Raw genomic sequence first — 21,168 nt, 5'->3', positions numbered from 1 at the left:
AGAAAGCTTAGCACTGGGCTCAGTTTAAATGCTTAAAGGAATTCTATTTCCATAGAACATACACTACATATATTGAAGAGTGCATTAGAAGGTGAGAGGCAATAAATTGATCCTTGACAGGTGCATTGGCCTATGTATTCCTTTTTTTTATCATTGGCTATTCATGATATATTTGAAGATCTGTTAATGCTAGTCATGCTTACTGATCTACCCTTTGAGGTAGGTTTTTAAAATTTTTCTGTAAGAATTTAAAAATGAATTTATCTACTTCTAGGGGGAAAAAAACTGGTTGGCATTTTTACTTAATCGTATATTTTTTAAGTTTGTTTGTTTTTTCTCCAGAGATTGAACCCAGGCCACAGCACTGAGAGCCCAAAGTCATAACCACTAGGCTAGCAGGGAACTCCCTGTGTTTTTTAATTTTTAAAAGTATTTTATATTAAATTCTCATGGTAGAAAATTCTTATAGTTAACAACAAAAGCTTTATGGAAGTGAATGAAGGGAGAGAATGAATTCCATGCCTTTTATTCCTACCCCTCTGAGGTTGTGTGTATATTTTTCAGGATGTATTTCTGGGTCCATATAAGTGTGTGTGTGTAATAAAAATGTGTCAACCTTTTTCACAGTATGCTTGTACCTGTAACTTAGAAATGTCTTTTCTTTTTTCTTTACAGCCATACCTGTCCATGACTCTGAGAACATTATAATGTTCTTTTGTGCTTCTCACAAGGGGTTTTCCTAGCTGTTACCTACTCAAGACATGGATGTCAAAAACTCACCATCTAGCCTTAACTCTCCTGTCTCCTATAACTGCGGTCAATCCATTCTACCCCTGGAGCCAGGCCCCATATATTTACCCTCTTCCTATGTAGAGAGCCGCCATGAATACTCAGCCGTGACATTCTATAGCCCTGCTGTGATGAATTACAGTATTCCCAATAACTCAGAAGATGGGCCTGGTCGACAGACCACAAGCCCAAATGTATTGTGGCCAACTCCTGGACACCTCTCTCCTTTAGCCATCCATTGCCAGTCGTCACTTCTGTATGCAGAACCTCAAAAGAGTCCTTGGTGTGAAACCAGATCATTAGAACACACCTTCCCTGTGAACAGGTAAATCCAGTCTTCATTCTGAATTATATTATGGCCGATATTCAGATTGCTTTATGACTTAGTGAGAAGAAAGATATGTGTTATACAAGGTCTTCATTATCACATAGAGCACCTAGAACATCTGATGTTCTGAATTCTAGGATATCTATTCTGATATTCTAGTCCTTACTAAAAAGTTGAGCTTTTAGATCTGTGTTGTGGGGGAGAATTCACTTCATGACTATCTTTGGAAAATATTTAATTTAAATCACTTTCTTCTTGATGAAGTGATTTGAGTTTGAAAAAGGAATTTTTATTTTCAAGTTAGAGCCTTCCTATCTTGAAGTGAAATCACAACTTAGTGTTCATGACAAATTATGTCCAAGATAAAAGTAACCATTGGTATTACAACTCGATGAAATGCTAGACAGGTGAAAAGACAAACAGTGGTACAAATTTTTAAACAGTGAACTAAATAACATTTTATAAAGATTGACAGGAAACTAATGTGGACTTTAGTTGAACATTCTGAAACTCTAAGTGCAAGGTAACATCAGGGATTATTTGCATTCAATTTGTTATACGTACACACACGTATATATTTTGTGCTATGTGGCTGTGGGATCTTACTTCCCCAACCAGGGATTGAACTCGGATAGTTTTAATGATAATCATGGCTACAGAGGGCAGAGTTAGTATAGGCAGAAGCATGAGGGGGCATAACTTTACACAAGAACCCAAGTACTAAGTTATGGCATATTTGGTATTGAAGTTTATTACTTTCAAATTCATAAAACTTTGAGAAAGCCATATTACACACTAATTTTATTTTTCTTCTTTTTTAAAGAACTTTTTGATTGGTAAAAGAGAATATGAAAAATGTAGATGACTTTTTAAAAGTAATGTCTTCACATTCAACTTTTAAAGGAAGAAATATCTTATTTCTGAGGACAAGTTCTAATCAGAGCTCTGCTAATATTTGGGTACATTAAACCTCAGCATATTAAATTTATACATCAATCATACCTCTGCCATGTCCTTTCCAAAGGAAACATGCTGTAGCAAAATTAGGAACTAGCCCGGTGTGTTCTTGGTGTCTGCCGGTGGCCCACTGTGGGTTCCCCCTTCCTCTGTGGTAAGCCTCTCCACCCTGCATTGAACACCTGCTTTCTTCAGAGCCTTCTCAAGGGACAGGCATGTGTTTATGCTCTCCCCCTCTCCTCTTCTCTTCTCCTTCGCTTTCCCCTTTTCGCTACTGCTCCCACCCAGACTTGATGTAGTCACTGATTACAGAGATGTACACATTGATGGCTATAGCTAGTTCTCCATGGTAATCGGTGTTCATCCACACTGTGTGGATGGGTGTAAACTCACCTATCCACTTTCAGACACCAGCGATCCCAACAGAGCGACTCTTAATAGATCTGATATCAGTAACAAAGGTTTTGCTTGATCAGATCTCTTGGAATATATTTGTTATGAAGCCTGGAGGGCAAAGAGATACACGAGGCAATGTTCATGCTGTTCCTTTTTCTAGAAAGGCCTTGTTTTACCGTCAATGTTCTTTTACAGTGAATGTTCTCTTTGCCCCTAGGGAGACATTGAAAAGGAAAGCTAGTGGGAGCAGTTGTGCCAGCCCTGTTTCTAGTCCGAGTTCAAAGAGGGATGCCCACTTCTGTGCTGTCTGCAGCGATTATGCGTCGGGATATCACTATGGAGTCTGGTCATGTGAAGGATGTAAGGCCTTTTTTAAAAGAAGCATTCAAGGTACAAGAATGTTGTTAGCTGCTTTTTTTGTTTTCCACTTTGCTTTTAAACAATGTTGCGGATGACCTGGCAGAAATTTTACCTTTGTTTGGCCTGCTTGGTACACAGAGTACTTGGTGACTGTTTCAGAGGATCATGTGTCTTTGGGGGTGGGGGGATTGTTTCAAGTATAGAGTACTTTATCTTTCACTCAGATCTCTACCCCCAAACCCAAATGGATCTTGCACCACCATCACCTGTTGCCGTCTTCCTAGGAGGAAACATAACCTTTGTGAAGGCTGGAAAAAATGTGTGCCCATTAGGAACTGTGAAGATTGTTTCTTCCTTTGACTTATGTTTAATATCTAGCATATGTAACAGTTGAGATGGTGGGCTGGCTCCTGAGGAAGAGAGAATATGTTTTATGCAGTCAGTAGCTCAACTAGTGGAACCTCCTTTACATTCCTATTTTCTGGTCTGAGTTTAGACTGTTTCCCTTTCCTTCTCCAAATTTCTGCTAGGCTGGCTTTTTGTTTCTGTGATTTTGTTAAATCATCTCTTTAATCAATTTCAAATTGTACGCACCTGGTTTCAAGGCCAGTCAGCCCCTTGCCACACGTTTCCTTGCCAGGCCTAATTGCTGCAGGCACTTTCTTGCTTTCCTGTGCTCTTAGCTGTCTCTCTACCCCCATAACTCCTCCCTTGTCAGCCCTCCTTCCAGGCAGTGTCCTGTGTTCCCATCTCAGAGCTCCCTTCCCTTTTCTGCCAAAGCCTTGTTCTTAACCGGTTAAGGAAAGCTACATTAAAGCAATTCATAGTGTGTAAGTGGCAAAGTGGCAAACAGCAATTTACTGAGTTAACTCACCCAGTGAAACTCTAGGTTGACAGCATTTTACCTCAAGCAGAGAAGCTGATGTAATCTAGAGGGAGATGAGGGGTAGAATGTTAGTAGATAAGGAATCACCTTCCTCTGAGTCCCTGGGAAATTCACCCTTCATAGATGAGGCCCTGTTTGTCCTCAACCCTCCACTTAGTAGCTCTGTGACTTGATGTCCTGGCCTGGTTTCTCATCTGTGAAATGGAGGTAGTTATTAAAAAACTGAAATGTGAAAATGTTTGTGAAATGTAGTTATGTGAAAATATTTGGTCAATTCTAAACACTGCAAGAGTAGAACTACTGGCAAATTCAAGTTATTCTAATTTTTCTTTTAACTCTTTTGTTTTCAAATGTCAGCGTCTTTTCTTTCTGCCTGTGTTGTTTCTCTTCTAATCCTGCTGCTGCTGCTACTGCTAAGTCGCTTCAGTCGTGTCCGACTCTGTGCGACCCCATAGACGGCAGCCCACCAGGCTCCCCAGTCCCTGGGATTCTCCAGGCAAGAATACTGGAGTGGGTTGCCATTTCCTTCTCCAATGCATGAAAGTGAAAAGTGAAAATGAAGTCGCTCAGTTGTGTCCGACTCTCAGCGACCCCATGGACTGCAGCCCTCCAGGCTCCTCTGTCCATGGAATTTTCCAGGCAAGAGTACTGGAGTGGGGTGCCATTGCCTTCTCCACTTCTAATCCTAACCTCATTTAAACCCATCTCCTCTAAAATCTTCATAGTTAGGTGGATGAGGGCCTCTGCCATTTCCAAGCTCCTTTTCTTGTCAAAAGGAAAAACAACACAGAAAGGAAGCTGATGTCATCAAATATTATCAAAACATAAATCATGTTTGGCTATTTTTTCTTTTATATACACAGAACTTTTCTGCATTTAACATTTTCAGTGCTTAAATATTTTTTTGTTATCATTGTGCTAGTAGATTATCAGGCCAGGTCCAGTTTCCTGTGATATATGATAAGAACAATTTAGATTTTCTGAAATTCAGAACCAAACTTTTGATATGATGACAATTCTCTACTTTGTTGAAGTTCTAGAATTTTATATTCTAAAAGGAAGTTTTGATCCAAAACAACTAACTACATCCTTAAAGGAAAGAATTTTTCTTATTTGCTCCTTGGGAAAAATCTCTATATGGACTATATTTCGTGAACCCTGAGACTGCAGCTGATAACGATAAGTTTAGTGTGCTTTCCCCACATCATTCCTTCCTAATGCATCAGCAAAGGAGTTGTTAGGAAAGGGAAAAGGAAGGCCATATCCTAAAAGTGCAAATGGTAACGTTAGTGCTCTTACAATTGCTGAATGCCTAATTGATTATTTCTTTGGACTCCGCCTATTTTTGCTGCCCTCTGGTATAAATGCATTGCAGTAACTCAAAACAGCTACTCAATTTTTTTGGTATGTCGAATGGAATGAGAATCAAATATATTTTCATAAATTGAAAAAGAATAAAACAGATTCTTTTGGGTTTCCCTGGTGGCTCAGCTGGTAAGGAATCCTCCTGTAATGTGGGAGACTTGGGTTCGATCCCTGGGTTGGGTAGATCCCCTGGAGAAGGGAACAGCCACTCGTACCTGTATTCTGGCCTGGAGAACTCCGTGGATTGTATAGTACATGGGTTCACAAAGAGTCGGACACTTTGAGTCAGACTGAGTGACTTTCATTTCACTTCGTTTTATTAAAACCATTTTCATTGATTTAAAAGATATAGGACCTTTTTTTTTTTGGTTTGAGATATAATTTACATACAACAAAATTCCTCTATTTTAATTTTATAGTTTTTTTTGGTCTTTTTGCAAAGCCACAAGGCATGTGGGATCCTAGTTCCCCACCAGAAATTGAACCCACGCTTCCTGCAGTGGAAGAGTGGAGTCTTAACCACTGGACCACCAGGGAAGGCACAAATTTTACAGTTTTATGAATTTTGAAAATATATGTGGTCATGTAACCAACACTGAAATCAAGATACGGAACATTGCTATAACCTCAAAATATTCCTTCATACCCATTGCAGCCAATTTCACCCAAGCTTCCCAGGCTCTGGTGACCTTTGATCTATTTTCTGTCCTTATAATTTTGCCTCTTCTAGAATGTTATATAACTGCATCTTAAAGTTTGTAACCACTTGCGTATGGCTTCTTTCACTTATCATGATGCTTTTAAGATTTATCTGTGTTGTTGGAGGTATTAGTAGTCCATTCCATTTTGTTACTAATATTCCAGTAAGTGTACCCCACTTTGTTATTTGTTCTTCTTTTTGGTCCCATTGCAAGGTCTGTGGGATCTAAGTTCTCTGACCAGGGATAGAACTCTGAGAGGGAAGTGCGGAGTCCTAACCACTGACCCACCAGGGAATTACATGTTTATTTGTTCATTTGAATTGTTTCTAGTTTTATGCTATTTTGAATAAAACTGCTGTGAACATTTATGCATACCTCCCTGTTTAGACGTATCTTTTTGTTTCTTTTGGGTAAATACTTATGAGTAAAATTGCTATTTGTATGATAAGCTCCCTATGTGGTGCTAGGGGTGAAAAATCTGCTTACCAATGCAGGAAATGTAAGAGATGCGAGTTCGATCCCTGCGTCAGGAAGATCTCCTGGAGGAGGGCATGGCAGCCCACTCCAGAATTCTTGCCTGGAGAATCCCATGGACAGAGGAGCCTGGTGGGCTACAGTCTGTGGGGTTGCAAAGAGTCAGATATGGGTAACCATTCCCTTCTCCAGGGGATCTTTCACCTAGGGATCGAACTCGGGTATTCTGCATTGCAGGCACATTCTTTACTGTCTGAGCCGCAAGGGAAGCCCACACATTCATATGCATTCATTTATTCAACAAACTATAATTGAGTACTTTGTATGGATTCAGTTCAGTCACTCAGTCATGTCTGACTCTTTGTGACCCCATGGACTGCAGCAAGCCAGGCCTCCCTGTAAAGCTTTATATCTTAAAGAATTAGCTTCATGATTTGCCTTGAATTTTGCTTTGCATCTTTCTTAGCTCTGTTCATATAGAGTAGTATGCTTCTCAGACTGTTGCACGGAGCAAGAAGACCGTTTTGATATGTGCAGTGTTTGGTGCAGTTCAAGGAGGACTTTTTTCTTTTTGCCGGAAATGAATTACTATGACCTTCTTGCACACGGCACTCTCTAGGCTATTGTCTTCATATTATTGTGTTTTCCGATCTTTTTTAAAAAATTAAAATGCTTTTTTACAGCAAACTCTGAGACCAACCTCTCAATTCAGTTCAGTCACTCAGTCGTGTCCAACTCTTTGCGACCTCATGAACCACAGCATGCCAGGCCTCCCTGTCCATCACCAGCTCCTGGAGTTCATCATCCATTGAGTCGGTGATGCCATTCAACCATCTTATCCTCTGTCATCCCCTTCTCCTGCCTTCAATCTTTCCCACCATCAGGGTCTTTTCCAATGAGTCAACTCTTTGCATGAAGTGGCCAAAGTATTGGAGCTTCAGCTTCAACATCAGTCCTTTCAATGAACACCCAGAACTGATCTCCTTTAGAATGGACTGGTTGGATCTCCTTGCAGTCCAAGGGACTCTCAAGAGTCTTCTCCAGCACCACAGTTCAAAAGCATCAGTTCTTTGGCACTCAGCTATCTTTATAGTCCAACTCTCACATCCATATATGACCACTGGAAAAACCATAGCCTTGACTAGACAGAGCTTTGTTGGCAAAGTGATGTCTCTGCTTTTGAATATGCTGTCTAGGTTGGTCATAATTTTCCTTCCAAGGAATAAGCGTCTTTTAATTTCATGGCTGCAATCACCATCTACAGTGATTTTGGAGCCCAGAAAAACAAAGTCCGCCACTGTGTCCACTGTTTCCTCATCTATTTCCCATGAAGTGATGGGACCAGATGCCATGATCTTCATTTTCTGAATGTTGAGCTTTAAGCCAACTTTTTCACTCTCCTCTTACCCATCAAGAGGCTCTTTAGTTCCTCTTCACTTTCTGCCGTAAGGGTGGTATCATCTGCATCTCTGAGGTTATTGATATTTCTCCTGGTAATCTTGATTCCAGATTGTGCTTCCTCCAGCCCAGTGTTTCTCATGATGTACTCTGCATAGAAGTTAAATAAGCAGGGTGACAGTATACAGCCTTGACGTACTCCTTTCCCAATTTGGAACCAGTCTATTATTCCATGTCCAGTTCTAACTGTTGCTTCATGACCTGCATATAGGTTTCTCAAGAGGCAGGTCAGGTGGTCTGGTATTCTTATCTCTTTCAGAATTTTCCACAGTTTATTGTGATCCACACAGTCAAAGGCTTTGGCATAGTCAATAAAGCAGAAATAGATGTTTTTCTGGAACTCTTGCTTTTTCGATGATTCAGCAGATGTTGGTAATTTGATCTCTGGTTCCTCTGCCTTTTCTAGGGCTTGGGGCAGTTCCTCTCGGCGGCGCCTGTCCTCTGCGACCAACCTCTAGTTGTTCCTTAAATACTTATTGTTGTAAACCTCATAAAATCAGTGAGGATAACATCATGTACTGTTCTTTGAGGCTTTAGAAGATATGTAAAAGATTGCTCCTGCTATGGAAAGTATTGTGGCATTACATTTACCTTCTAACTGTAAAGCATTATGTTCAAAACTACAATAGAAAATCTGATTAGAAATATATTTGGTTTTTAAAATTTAGTTTTGAATATGAGTGAGTATAAAACCAATAACAAATTATATATCCCTTAAAATGTTTTATGGTGGTGGTGGTTTAGTCGCTAAGTCGTGTCCGACTCTTGCGACCCTATGGACTATAGCCCGCTAAGCTCTTCTGTCCATGGGATTTTCCAGGCAAGAATACTGGAGTGGATTGCCATTTCCTTCTCCAGAGGATCTTCCTGACCCAGGAATCGAACCTGGGTCTCCTGCATTGCAGACAGATTCTTTACCGACTGAGCTATGAGGGAATTGCCATAAACATAAAACATAAATAAAAATGTTTTATAGCATGTCTTATATTACCCCCTATTCTTGAATGTGTATAGAACCTGTGTATATAATGGGTGACTGTGTTAGTTAGGTTACATTTTATGGCAAATGGTGATGGGATCGCCTCTCGTGATTATGCTGTGGTTACGTGAGACTCCATCATAGCAGTCTGGGGAGAGCAGTGGGGAGATGCACTCCTCCTACCCTGGAAGAAAACAGACATCCTGTTGTCAAGTGCTTCTGGGCAAGTGCCTCTAGGAGCTAGGAGCAGTGTCCAGACTATAACTAGCAAGAAAATGGGGACCTCACTCCCATAACTGCAAGGAATTAATTCTGTCAACAACTTGAATGAGCTTGGAAGAGGACCCTGAACCTCAGATGAGGCCACAGCCCCGTCAACACATTGGTTGCAGCTTTGTTGGGACCCTGAATAGAGTAAACTTTTCCTTGAACTCTCTATTCATGGGAACTATGAGATAATAAATTTGTTTTATTTTAGGCTTTTAAAGGAATTTATTATGCAAAATGAAAAAGCAATAACTTTAAGATTATTGAACTGAGCTTAAGTGTTTTCATTTGTAAAATTGGGATCATAGCTCTTTATAGGGAAGTTATATGAGTAAATGAGGTGCTCATGAAAAGAACCTGGAAATCAGTAGGAGGTCAGAAGTGTTGATGTGTCAGGCAAAGAAGACATTGCTTCCTGTACGTGGCCAGGATGGAGTGTCACTTGAGAGAGTGGTTTTTGCATCTCTCGGGTGCCAAGCCAACTCAGGGCGTGACTGGCAAGTCACAAACAACTGAAGTTCAGTTTATGTTTTGTTGAACAAATGTTACTGGAATCTGGAATCTACCTGAAAGGAGAGAGGATTATAAAGTTCATCATAGTTCAATCATGGAGCTCTGTCTTTTTGCAGTGGTCTTTAAAATCTGGTGATTATCAAGTAGTACTTCTTTCTTTCCTTGTTTAGTTTGCTGATTTTTTTATATTCTCTTATTGACCAGTGTAGGTCTCTTAGTTAGCTATGAATTCCCACTAAAAAGGCATGTTAAATCCCCCCCCGAAAGTGTATGCAAAAGAGTACAAGGAGTTTAGTTTGCTGACCGGACACCAAGTACTACTCTTGAGGAGTTTTGTGACTTGGAGCGAATCAATTTCAGGTGACTGTCTCACTTTCCATGTCCAAAGAAGAGTATTTCTAAATATATTTCTCGAGAATTCTAAGAAGATGCAGAGAATAACCTACAGGTCAAGATGTAGGATATCAAAACATTCCTAGATTTCCTTTACTCACTGATGAGGCACTGATGAGACGGCACTTCATTTTTACACCTGTTCCTGTAGCTAGAAGCTGTTTTCCTATCTCTCAGCTGGGTGGCTTTAGCTGTGTTGTTGACCAAAAAAGAGAATTATCCAAAATATTATAACAATAAACCTCCCCTTTTTTTTCTCTGTTGTAGGACATAATGATTATATTTGTCCAGCTACAAATCAGTGTACCATAGATAAGAACCGACGTAAAAGCTGTCAGGCCTGTCGACTGCGGAAGTGCTATGAGGTCGGAATGGTGAAGTGTGGTGAGTGTTCCCGTCCCCTTCTGTGGTATGTGGGACATGCTGAGAGCCAGGTCAAACTGGGGACAGTGTGAGGACCTGAAGACATGGAGTCTAGGTGAGAGGAGATTTAGGGCGCGGTAATATCTTCAAGTGTTTGCATGCTGTCCCACGGCAGGGGCGTTGACTTAGTCTCTGTAACTCTGGAAGACAGAGCTGGGGTGAACAGAAACAAGTTGCAGGAGGCAGATTTGGGCCCCGCTTTAGGAAGAACTTTCTCCAGGTCAAATGGTCTGACACCAGAATAGGCTGCTGCATGAATTAGAGAACTCTAGCCACTGAAATGCTCAGATGGGCTGGATGACCGTCCACCTGAGGCCTTGAAAAGTCCCAGGATGAAGTTCTGGTACATGTTCACAGTTAAAGCTGTGACAAGAAGGTAGACTATATTGTGGGTTACTTGGGATGACTCATGCCTGTCACTCCGTTAACTTTCTAGAAGTGGAAAAAATGTATATGCAGGAGTCAGAAACATGATAGACCGATGGAAAGCACATAGAGCAAGAATTTTGTTCTAAGATGGTACGTGTGCATATATGTGTGTATACGCAGATGTGTGCATGCGTGAAAAGACAGAGGGAAATGGGAACACTAGTGTAACAACTGACAATGATGCCTACAGTCTGCTTCCTCCACCCAGCTAACTCAGTTCACTTGTCTGTGCACATTTGCTTGTTTCTACGCACTCATGTCAACTCTGCCTAAACTTTTCTTATTCTTCTGCCGGCCAGTATTTTAGCAGTAGTTTGGTGTAATTTCTCTCTTTGTAACTATTTGAAAAAAAATTTTTTTAAGTCCTCTCTTTTCTGATAATCTCTTAGTAGCTCTGCCCTCAAACATTCTGTGTCCCATCCTCTAGTTCAGGATTACAGCAAAAGTTCTTTTAATTAGTTCTCTGGCTTCCTAAAGTCACTTATGTTCTCCATTTCCTCTGTAAAACATCCTACCAATGACCTCCCAATGGGTATTGGTTACTTTCATAAACGCCTCTTCAGCTATATCCTTATCAGTAACCACTAACTTCTTCCCAACCTGTTTCAACTCATTGTAATTGTTGAGTCATATAATTTAAGATTTATGCAAGCATATGAAATATGAGTAGGAAAAGATAGTAGTTCTGTGAAAGCTTTGAGTAAAATGTGAAGGACTAACAGCTATTGGGTTAGGTATGGGTCAGATTAGGGCAAAATCATCATAAACCTAGAAAGAGTCTGCATTCAGAGTGCTTTATGAGTGTTTAAGTTTCTTGCTCTGTTTTAAGAAAGCTGAAACTGAAAATCTAGAGACAGCATAACTTGTGACTTAAATTGGCAGAAGTGTTTAAAGAGAAATCCCTTGGCCTTCTAAGTAAAGACTGCAAATATATATATCATGTTTTAAGTAAAACAGTATTTTAAATGGCATATTTTAAATAAATGATTTCTAATATAATCTTAGGAAAAGAATGTTTCCAATGTGCTAGAGTCTGTTAGTGGCTGTGGTTCTCCTGGTTTGGGACCGGGGCAGTAGCACATACACTCCACCTGTAGGGGGCAGTATATGTGGTGAGAGGAACAGGAGGACTGAATCCCTGCATAGATGAAATCTCATTTTTTTGTCTCATCACTTCTTGCTAACTGTGACAGTGCTTAAATGACCTAACCTTTCTGGCCCTCGTTTTCCTTATCTCTGGATAAGGATATATCTGCAGATATATCTGCTTCACTGAGTTTTGTGAGGAATAAAGACCTAGCACAGTGTGTGGCGTTGAATATTACTTTCCCTTCCTTTCTCTCCCTCTCTCATTGAAAAACACATCTAAGTTAGGAGCACTAGAGTTCAGGGATATACCTAAAATTCTCCTGGAAAAGGTCACTGAATTTGACCCAAAAGTCACTGGATAGAACTAAAAAAAATATTTGCATTATCTTTGGAGATTACAGAAGAAATGAGATGGGTTGATGTACAAACAGATGGGTATTTTGGCTCTTTACTGACCACGAGGAAAGACCATTAGGAGTGAATTTCATTAACTGTGGCTTTTCTCCTTTTCCAGCCCTCTTGTCTGCCCTCCTGAGAAAATCCTTCATCTCGATTCTTCCTTCGATCTAATCTCAGAGGATTAGGGATTCTCCCTGTGTTCTAGATCTTCCTGCGTGATTCCACTTCCCCCTTTTATTCAGAAATCCTTTCCCTTCAGTCAGCACCTTTTTCTTCTTCATTTCCAATCTTGTCCTTTCCCCTGAGGTATTATTAAGGTTGTTTAAATGTTAGAAGGATACCCACCCAGGCTAGCTTTAGAGGAAAAGCTTCATTATAAGAATATACTGCAATGCACATAGCCAGCAAACTGATCTGAATAACTATATCTGGCCTGTAGCCCTCTGTTGGGACATCAGCTCAGTATCTTTTGATGCCATCCCTTTATTTGCCTGCTCTATAGATACTTTCATGCATTGGAGTAGGAAATGGCAACCCACTTCAGTGTTCTTGCCTGGAGAATCCCAGGGACGGGGGAGCCTGGTGGGCTGCCGTCTATGGGGTCGCACAGAGTTGGACACGACTGAAGCAACTTAGCAGCAGCAGCATAGATACTTGAAAGTGATTTGTTGGGGAGGTGATATAAAATAGTAGTTAAAAGCAGCAGCTCTGGATTCGGACCACTGATTGGGTTTTGGTCCTGCTTCGGCTATTTTCTAGCTTTTCTACCTTGGGCAAGTTACTTGAGCTGTTGTGCCTGGATCCTCCCCTGTATGTTGAAGATGGTAATACCACCTGTCCTCTCAGGCAGTTGTCAGAAAGGGATAAGCTATGTACAGTAATACACAAAGCCTGGCACATAGAAGCTTCCAGTCTATGATAGCTGCTATGACCATCATTTACCATTGTTGTTGTCATCTTGTTTTTGCTGGGGCTCTTTCTAACATGGAGCGCTCCTATTTGATAATTTCTCATTAAGCTCACTCAGAGACACACTGAGTGACTCTGCCTAGATTACAGGGTCAAAGCCATAACCCTGGGAGTGTCCTTGGTACAGAAATGTGAGTTCTTTGTCAATGGCTTTATTTTTTTACCTTCTCAAATTCATTTTATTCCAGTGTATAGAATACAACTTGATTTACCTTAGGAGCTCTATTGATAGATTCTAAGGGCTTTATTTTATTGATCCTAACTTAGAACAGGGTCTAGTACATGGAACTTTGTTGGGGAAATTTGGTCAAATAAATTTGAATGTTTGGATTCAAAACCTTTCACTTTGTATGGAGTCTGTTTTATAAACTCTTTATCCTCATATTCTCCACAGAAGAGAAATGTGTGATTAGAAAGCCACTTTTTTAAGCAATACATTTTATCCCATTTTACCCCAGAAGTATAATTTATCTTTAATAATAATAATAAAAAGTATATAATATCATATGTAAATAAATAATAATAGTTCTCTATGTGATTACTGATAAAATGAATTACATTCTAGGCTTTTAATTCTTTTCTTGAATATTTTGTTTGATTCAGTAATCCCTAGATGAATAGAGCCTTTCTTTCTACTGTAATTAGCCAAGAATAAGAGAAATTCAGATAAGTTTTCTTGGAAGTAAATAAATTTGCTCATACTGCCTAACTCATATTTCCTTTTATAAATGTGAACAATTGAATTTAGTGAACAAAGGCAATCGTGGTAGTATAGAAAGTAGGCATTCTGATTTTAAGTTCTGGATTTTTTTTAGGGAAAATTTATATAAATGTTGTGCCCATGCTAATGACATCCTGATTTATGTCTTTTTATTTATTTATTTTTTTCTGATTTATGTCTTTTTAAATTCCATTTTACATTTTTTACATTTTACACTTATATTTTTTACACTTATCAATGGATATTTAGAAATATTTTGCCTATATATATATAGGGCTTTGGGAATTATATTTTTGTTACTGATTTTTTTTATTTTATTGTGGTAGGAGAATATGATCTATATAATAGCAGTTTTAATTAAAGTTGACCTGCTGCTGCTGCTGCTAAGTCGCTTCAGTCGTGTCCGACTCTGTGCAACCCCATAAACAGCAGCCCACCAGGCTCCCCCGTCCCTGGGATTCTCCAGGGAAGAATACTGGAGTGGGTTGCCATTTCCTTCTCCAGTGCATGAAGATGAAAAGAGAAAGTGAAGTCGCTCATTTGTGTCTGACTCTTAGGACTGCAGCCTACCAGGCTCCTCCATCCATGGGATTTTCCAGGCAAGAGTACTGGAGTGGAGTGCCATTGAAAGTTGACCTAGTATGTAATAATTTTTTTAAATTGTTTTGATATATATGAGTTTAGAATTATTTATCTTTCTTTTATAATCTACTTATGAGACCTTAATAATGATTTTTGTCTTAAAGTTTGTCTGATATTGACAGTAACTCCAATTTATTTGGTTAACTTTTGCCAAATCTTTTTCTGCTCTTTTACTTTCAGTTTTTCTCTGTGTTAGATGTATCCCTTAATAACTAGCCTATGTTGTTGTTCAGTTGCTCAGTCATGTCTGACTCTTTGTGACCCCATGGACTACAGCATGCCAGGCTTCCCTGTTCTTCACCAAGTCTCAGAGCTTGCTAAAACTCATGTCCATTGAGTCACTGATGCCATCTCGCCATCTCATCCCCTCTCCTGCCTTCAATCTTTCCCAGCATCAGGATGTTTCTAATGAGTTGGCTCTTGGCCTCAGGTGGCCAAAGTATTGGAGCTTCAGCATCAGTCCTCCCAATGAATATTCAGGACTGATTTCCTTTAGGATTGATTGATTTCATCTCCTTGCAGTCCAAGGGACTCTCAAGAGTCTTTTCCAACACCACAATTGAAAAGCATCAATTCTACAGCACTCAGGTTTCTTTATGGTCCAACTCTTAAATCCATACATGACTACTGGAAAAACCATAGCTTTGACTAGAGGGACCTTTGTCGGCAAAGTAATGTCTCTGCTTTTGAATATACTATCTAGGTTGGTCATAACTTTTCTTCCAAGGAGTAAGTGTCTTCTGATTTCATGGCTGCAGTCACCATCTGCAGTGATTTTGGAGCCCAAGAAAATAAGGTCTCTCACTGTTTCCATTGTTTCCTCATCTATTTGCCATGAAGTCATGGGACCAGATGCCATGATCTTAGTTTTTTGAATATTGAGTTTTAAGACAACTTTTTCACTCTCCTCTTTCACTTCATCAAGAGGCTCTTTAGTTCCTCTTTGCTTTCTGCAATAAGGGTGGTGTCGTCTGCATATCTGAGGTTATTGATATTTCTCCCTGCAATCTTGATTTCAGCTTGTGCTTCTTCCAGCCCAGTGTTTCTCATGATGTACTCTGCATATAATTTAAATAAGCAGGTTGACAATATACAGCCTTAATGTACTCCTTTCCCAATTTGCAACCAGTCTGTTGTTCCATGTCCAGTTCTAACTATTGCTTCTTGACCTGCATACAGATTTCGCAGGAGACAGGTAAGGTGGTCTGGTATTCCTATCTCTTGAAGAATTTTCCACAGTTTGTTGTGATCCACACAGTCAAAGTCTTTAGCGTAGTCAATGAAGCAGAAGTAGATGTTTTTCTGGAATTCTCTTGATTTTTCTATGATACAACGAATGTTGGCAATTTGATCTCTGGTTCTTCTGCCTTTCCTAAATCCAGCTGGAACATCTGGAAGTTCTCAGTTCACATACTGTTGAAGCCTAGCTTGGGGAATTTTGAGCATTATGTCTAGATTTAAAAAATATATCTAATCTCAAATTTTTTCAGTTAACTTATTATTTGAAATAAACTTATTTGTGTAAGTATGTAAAAAAATACACAGACACACATACACACATGCAAAAAAGCTTAAGGATGTATTATAAAAATGTATTATTTCTAGTCAGTTCCTACTTTTCCCTATCTTCTGCTTGAAGAAAATTCCTAATTTCATGGTTTGGAAACTGAACTCTGTTAGTACTCTTTAAAAGAAAGATGGATTTAGATTTAGAAATGGAATAGATGGTCTTGAAAAGGAAACCTAAAGATCATTTGGGCTGTTGTCTCTCAAAAGTCATTATTGATTTTGCTAATACAGTCACAAATGTAATATCTTAATACATGCCTCACAGGCTCCAGAAATAAAAGTCAGACTCCTGTACTAAGCCATATTCTATGAATAGACACAGGTCTTACAATGATTTCTGTTTTCATCCTGGTGACTGGAGGAACCTGATGCTGCGTTGGGGAAGAGACGGGGAAAACACTGTGTTATCTGCTCTCTTTTAGGCTCCCGGAGAGAAAGGTGTGGGTACCGCATAGTGCGAAGGCAGAGAAATTCTGATGAGCAGCTGCACTGCCTGAGCAAAACCAAGAGGAACGGTGCACCCATGACCCGAGTGAAGGAGCTGCTGCTGAGTGCCCTGAGCCCAGAGCAGCTGGTGCTTACTCTCCTGGAGGCCGAGCCGCCCCACGTGCTCATGAGCCGCCCCAGCGCGCCCTTCACTGAGGCCTCCATGATGATGTCCTTGACCAAGCTGGCCGACAAGGAACTGGTACACATGATCAGCTGGGCCAAGAAGATTCCGGGTAGGGCCTTCTGAGTCTTAGCTTTAAATTTATTTGTAGAAAGACCTGCTCCTAACCTTTATGGGGCACGAATACAGAATGGAGGTCTGCAAGCTGTGTCTTGAGTATTTAGTGGTTTGACAGCTTGATTTATAAGCTTTAAATGGAATACGTCCCTTTTCTTATCTTGACACTTGTGCCTTCAACACATGTGGCCAGGTTTCAATTTAGAATTCTTGAATTCCTCTGATTTCTGTACCAGAAGGAGTTGTATATGGTGGGCCCCTTCTCTTCCTGTCCACCCCTGTTCCCCGCTCCACTGATCCCACACTGCCTTGCACACACCAAATCCTACCTGTTCATATCTCCTACAGACATTAGCTGGTTTGGCTATATCTCAAGCCTAGATATGTTCTGGGAAGATAGACCCAGGGAAGAGACCCACCCATGCTCTGGATGTGGGCGTGGGGCCACTTAGGCAGGGAATTTTAAGGTCCTGAGACCTGGAGCATGGTCTAAAAGAAAGAAATCTGGGCTCCACCTTAACCCATCTCCTGGCTGTGAACTCATCCCCTTGGGAGGAGAGGTGTGGTCAGGTGAGGGTGAGGTGGGGCACAGTATGACCTTTCACAGTATGAAAGTGAAAGGTTTCTCCGATGCTAAATAGGAATTGTAAAATTTTGTTCCAATAAAGAGAAAAATCAGTAATACATACATAAATGAATAAAATGGATAAATAGAGTAAATCAGCTATAAAAGTAACATGAATCATCAATAAACCTGGAATGCTTTTTAACTTGATAAAATTAAAAATGGGTTTGGTTATTCCTGAATTGTCATTTAGAACATGCATTTTCTATTCTATAATCTGTTCATTTTCCCAGACCAGTTTGTAACATATACACCCAAGGTAGCGCATGGTCACCATCTAGTTATCATTTGAATTGGTATTTCCATGAAAGAATGAATCAAGGATTCTAACATAGATTGACAGCAACCCATGCTTCCTCTGGAAGGGCTTCTCCATGTACATCTTTCCATTTGTCTAAGAAATGAGGTCTCCAGGCTAAGTCACTAAGGATGATTCCCGTGGCCCAGAGGGCAGTAACTACATTAGGCAGATTTTGAAGATTGAGGGATCTGGGGGAAGAGCACCTGGGTTAAGGGTCTCAGAGAATAGGATTCACAGGGGTCATTTGTTGGCTTCTGAGCTTTCTGAGAATTTTCAGGTTTTTCTACTTCAGTTTTGATGGTTTAGCATCTTCTCCTTTGCCAGAATGATGTGTTGTTGTTTTTTTTTTTTTTCCTGAGCTCTTTCCCATAGGAGACAATACTGGTGCAGTTTCCTCTAGCTTTTGATCTATGTGTATGCCAAGCCTAGTTTTCAAGACCCCACCTGGAGAGTGGTGATTAATTACTTCTGAGAGCTGTGTAGCTTCTTTGTGCCAAAGCAAAACAGATCTCTTAAGCTGCATCAGTCCCTCTTCAAGTCTGGTGTTTGGGAAATTTTTCTGAAAGCTTAGGCATAGTCTGAAGTTGTGGGATTTTTTCCCCCACTTTCTCAGCTAGCATAGTCATTGTGTAGACCAAAAAAAAAAAAAAAAACCACCCAAAAAACAAAAAACTTAGTCTATCAGCTAGTCTTGGCTTTGTTGAAGATCTATAAGTATGAAAAGCTTGATCTTCCTTGGGCAGGCTTATTGTCTGTAACTGTGGGTGAGGTTGGAATGTGTACACATACCAGGAATGTGAACTGAGTATGTAGGATGTGGCTTTGGAAAGGATTTATCCATCCTTCCATTCAGTTCTCCTTTGTTCAGATTTCTGTTATAATTGTTCAAAGAGTTGAACCACATATGTTCTCTGTGCCATAGTGTCTTCATCTGTAAAATGAGGATGATGAGAGATCTCACCTCTAGGAAATTCTCAGAGGTAGGCATTGTTGCCCCCATTTTTTCCTGTAAGAAAAACAAAGACTTAAAAGAAGATTAAATAACTAGCTGGGATGAGGCCGAGCAGGGGTTCTAAGCAAAGTCCATTGCACTCCAAGGTCATTTGTTTGTTGACTATATTTATATTATACGGCTTCCTCCTCTTATCATGACTTATGGAGGAAGCCCCAGTGATCTCTGCTTCTGAAGTTTTCCCTTAGGGACCTGTTTCTGTTGTTATGTGTGTTCTTCAGCATAGAATAGCCCAGAAACAAGTGCACCCACTCAGAAGAATGATTCTAATACTAGATGGGAAATGGTAAGCAATTGGAGGAACTCTTTCAGCTGGAACTTTGACTTTCTCCAAGAGCTGGTCCTGTTTTCTCTGCAAGCCCCCCACCCATCACCCCCACTATCCTGTCCCCTTACTCCTCCTGCCCCCATCATGGGCTGGGCCAGACAGGCAGCCCCTCTGGCTGGCATCTGAACTCTATCTTTCTCGGTAGTGCAGAGGGATTACTGGGATATAACTAACAAAGGTCAGTGCCAGCTTTGTCTTCTTCCCTAGCATCTGTCTGGGAACTGTATAAACCTAGCTAAATAGTCCTTTGGAAATTCTGAATGATGTACATTTCTCTCTAGAAGGTGTTTGAGACTAGAAATTGTGAGTTACTCACTCTGAATTCAGTATTTTCTTCTCATCAGCTATTAACCACATCTTTAAAATATTGATTTCCCCTGCACTCTGGGTGATTTGTGTTTTCTTAGCTTTTCAAAACTTGCTCTTTTTTTTTTTTTAATGGAATCAGGGAGCTGAGGAGGAGGGCGGGTATGCTTACAGCCTCTTGCTTTCCCCAGGCTTCGTGGAGCTCAGCCTGTACGACCAAGTGCGGCTCTTGGAGAGCTGCTGGTTGGAGGTGCTCATGGTGGGGCTGATGTGGCGCTCCATCGACCACCCCGGCAAGCTCATCTTTGCTCCAGACCTCGTTCTGGACAGGTGAGACTCAAATTCCTTGTATTTCTTCTCCAACTTGAGTGAAGTGCCAAGTGAAGTGGGAACAGAGTCCTGAGTTCTGCAATGAAAACCTCACTCCTGAAAGGGCAGGTAGGAGGAGGAGAAGGTCGTGAGCTCCTTCACTGGGTCAAGAACCTGAGAAGGAGAGTGTGAGTGCAAGGCTTCAGTGTCCTGTGGCTCATTCTTTCCTGTGACGCAGCAGCGCTCACTGGCCCGACCACACGAGGGCCTGTGTCCTGAGGGTGTGTGGGTACTCAGTGTGAAGCTCACCTGAGGTCTTCCTGCATTACAAAAAATCCATTTTTAGGTTTTAACTTTTAAGCTGTCCTGCTGTTCTTTCCACTAGTAGGGGCCATTTACATCTCCAGCTATCTGGACCAGTGGTAAAATTCTTATGAATCTACCAAGTTTATTTTTACATGCTTTAACTCACTCTAACTACACATATTATATAGCATTTTGGGCAAAGCAATGGAAGAAATGGTTATTAAAACCAGATGAAAGTTGATGGAAACTGGGGAATGATAGTGTTAATGCTATAATTTCTTGCATTTAGTTTTCTTTTGAAGATGGTGTGGAAAAGAAACCACTTTTTAATTGACTTAGTGAACTGTACATGGAGGGAAAGCTGGAATGTACAGCAACACTGAAGCTTTTTGGTAGGAAAAGTAGAACACGTTCTTGGTGTTGTATTTGAACAGTTTGAGAATCTCCATGGAAATTGATTTTTGTCTTCCTTGTATTGAAAAAGTGCTAGTGTTGAGTGTTCAGTCACATTGGACCCTAAGCCTGTAGGGAAAGGATGGCTACTGCTGTGAATAGGGGGATCTGCCCCCAGCTCTTGGCACTACCTCTTTAGATCTTCAGAAGCTCCCCATGCATACCTTACTCAGATGAAAAGTAATAGCCAGGGTGTTAGCACCTACTCCTCCTGTTGTCAGGGATGATGGCATTGACAAAGAGTGCTGTTCTAAGTGACGGAGGTGTTTTGGTGGAGAGCAGGGCCTTTGGGAGGAGCTGGAGCATGGACTATGGCTCTAGCAGGAGCAAGCCCAGAGGGAGGTTCTGGAAGCCCAGACCCTTTAGTAGCAATCAAAGTAGCTAACTTATTGGCCTATATGTGGCAGGCACCATCTTAAGCACTAATGTCTTAGGTCATTACATCTTCACGGTAGGCCTTTTTGAGTGAGCACCATTATTATCCCTTTCCTTCAGATATGGAAGTGGGACGTTAGGTAAATTGCCTGCAGTTATGGTGATGGAGCTGGACACGGGGACTGGCTGTGAAGTTCACCCTCTTACCAACAACAGTACATGCCTCTCAGCAGGATAGAGAACTGGATGAGAAAAGAGGAGGAGGCCAAAGGCAAAGTAACTTTCTGCTTTATTCTTTTATCTTAGAACAAGTCTATTT

General features: G+C 40.6%; 1 protein-coding gene across 3 annotated transcripts in view; it reads left to right on the top strand.

The window, feature by feature from the left end:
• The window catches only part of ESR2 (estrogen receptor 2), a 63,766-nt gene that overhangs the window by 12,354 nt on the left and 30,244 nt on the right, over window positions 1-21,168 (top strand). For 2 of the 3 annotated variants that reach the window (XM_042251939.2, XM_060417768.1), the window contains 5 exons: window positions 676-1,114; window positions 2,688-2,860; window positions 10,134-10,250; window positions 16,530-16,829; window positions 19,598-19,736. In XM_042251939.2, the coding sequence (XP_042107873.1) occupies window positions 762-1,114; window positions 2,688-2,860; window positions 10,134-10,250; window positions 16,530-16,829; window positions 19,598-19,736 (1,082 nt within the window). In that variant the 5' untranslated portion in view covers window positions 676-761. Of the gene's footprint in view, window positions 1-675; window positions 1,115-2,687; window positions 2,861-10,133; window positions 10,251-16,529; window positions 16,830-19,597; window positions 19,737-21,168 lie in introns of those variants that run through there. The other variant, NM_001009737.1, reaches the window with a different exon arrangement.

This window comes from Ovis aries, chromosome 7 (assembly GCF_016772045.2).
Source record: "Ovis aries strain OAR_USU_Benz2616 breed Rambouillet chromosome 7, ARS-UI_Ramb_v3.0, whole genome shotgun sequence".
In the NCBI taxonomy this organism is placed as follows: domain Eukaryota; kingdom Metazoa; phylum Chordata; class Mammalia; order Artiodactyla; family Bovidae; genus Ovis; species Ovis aries.
Note: the sequence above shows the minus strand (reverse complement) of the source record. Positions and strands in the feature narration are given on the sequence as shown.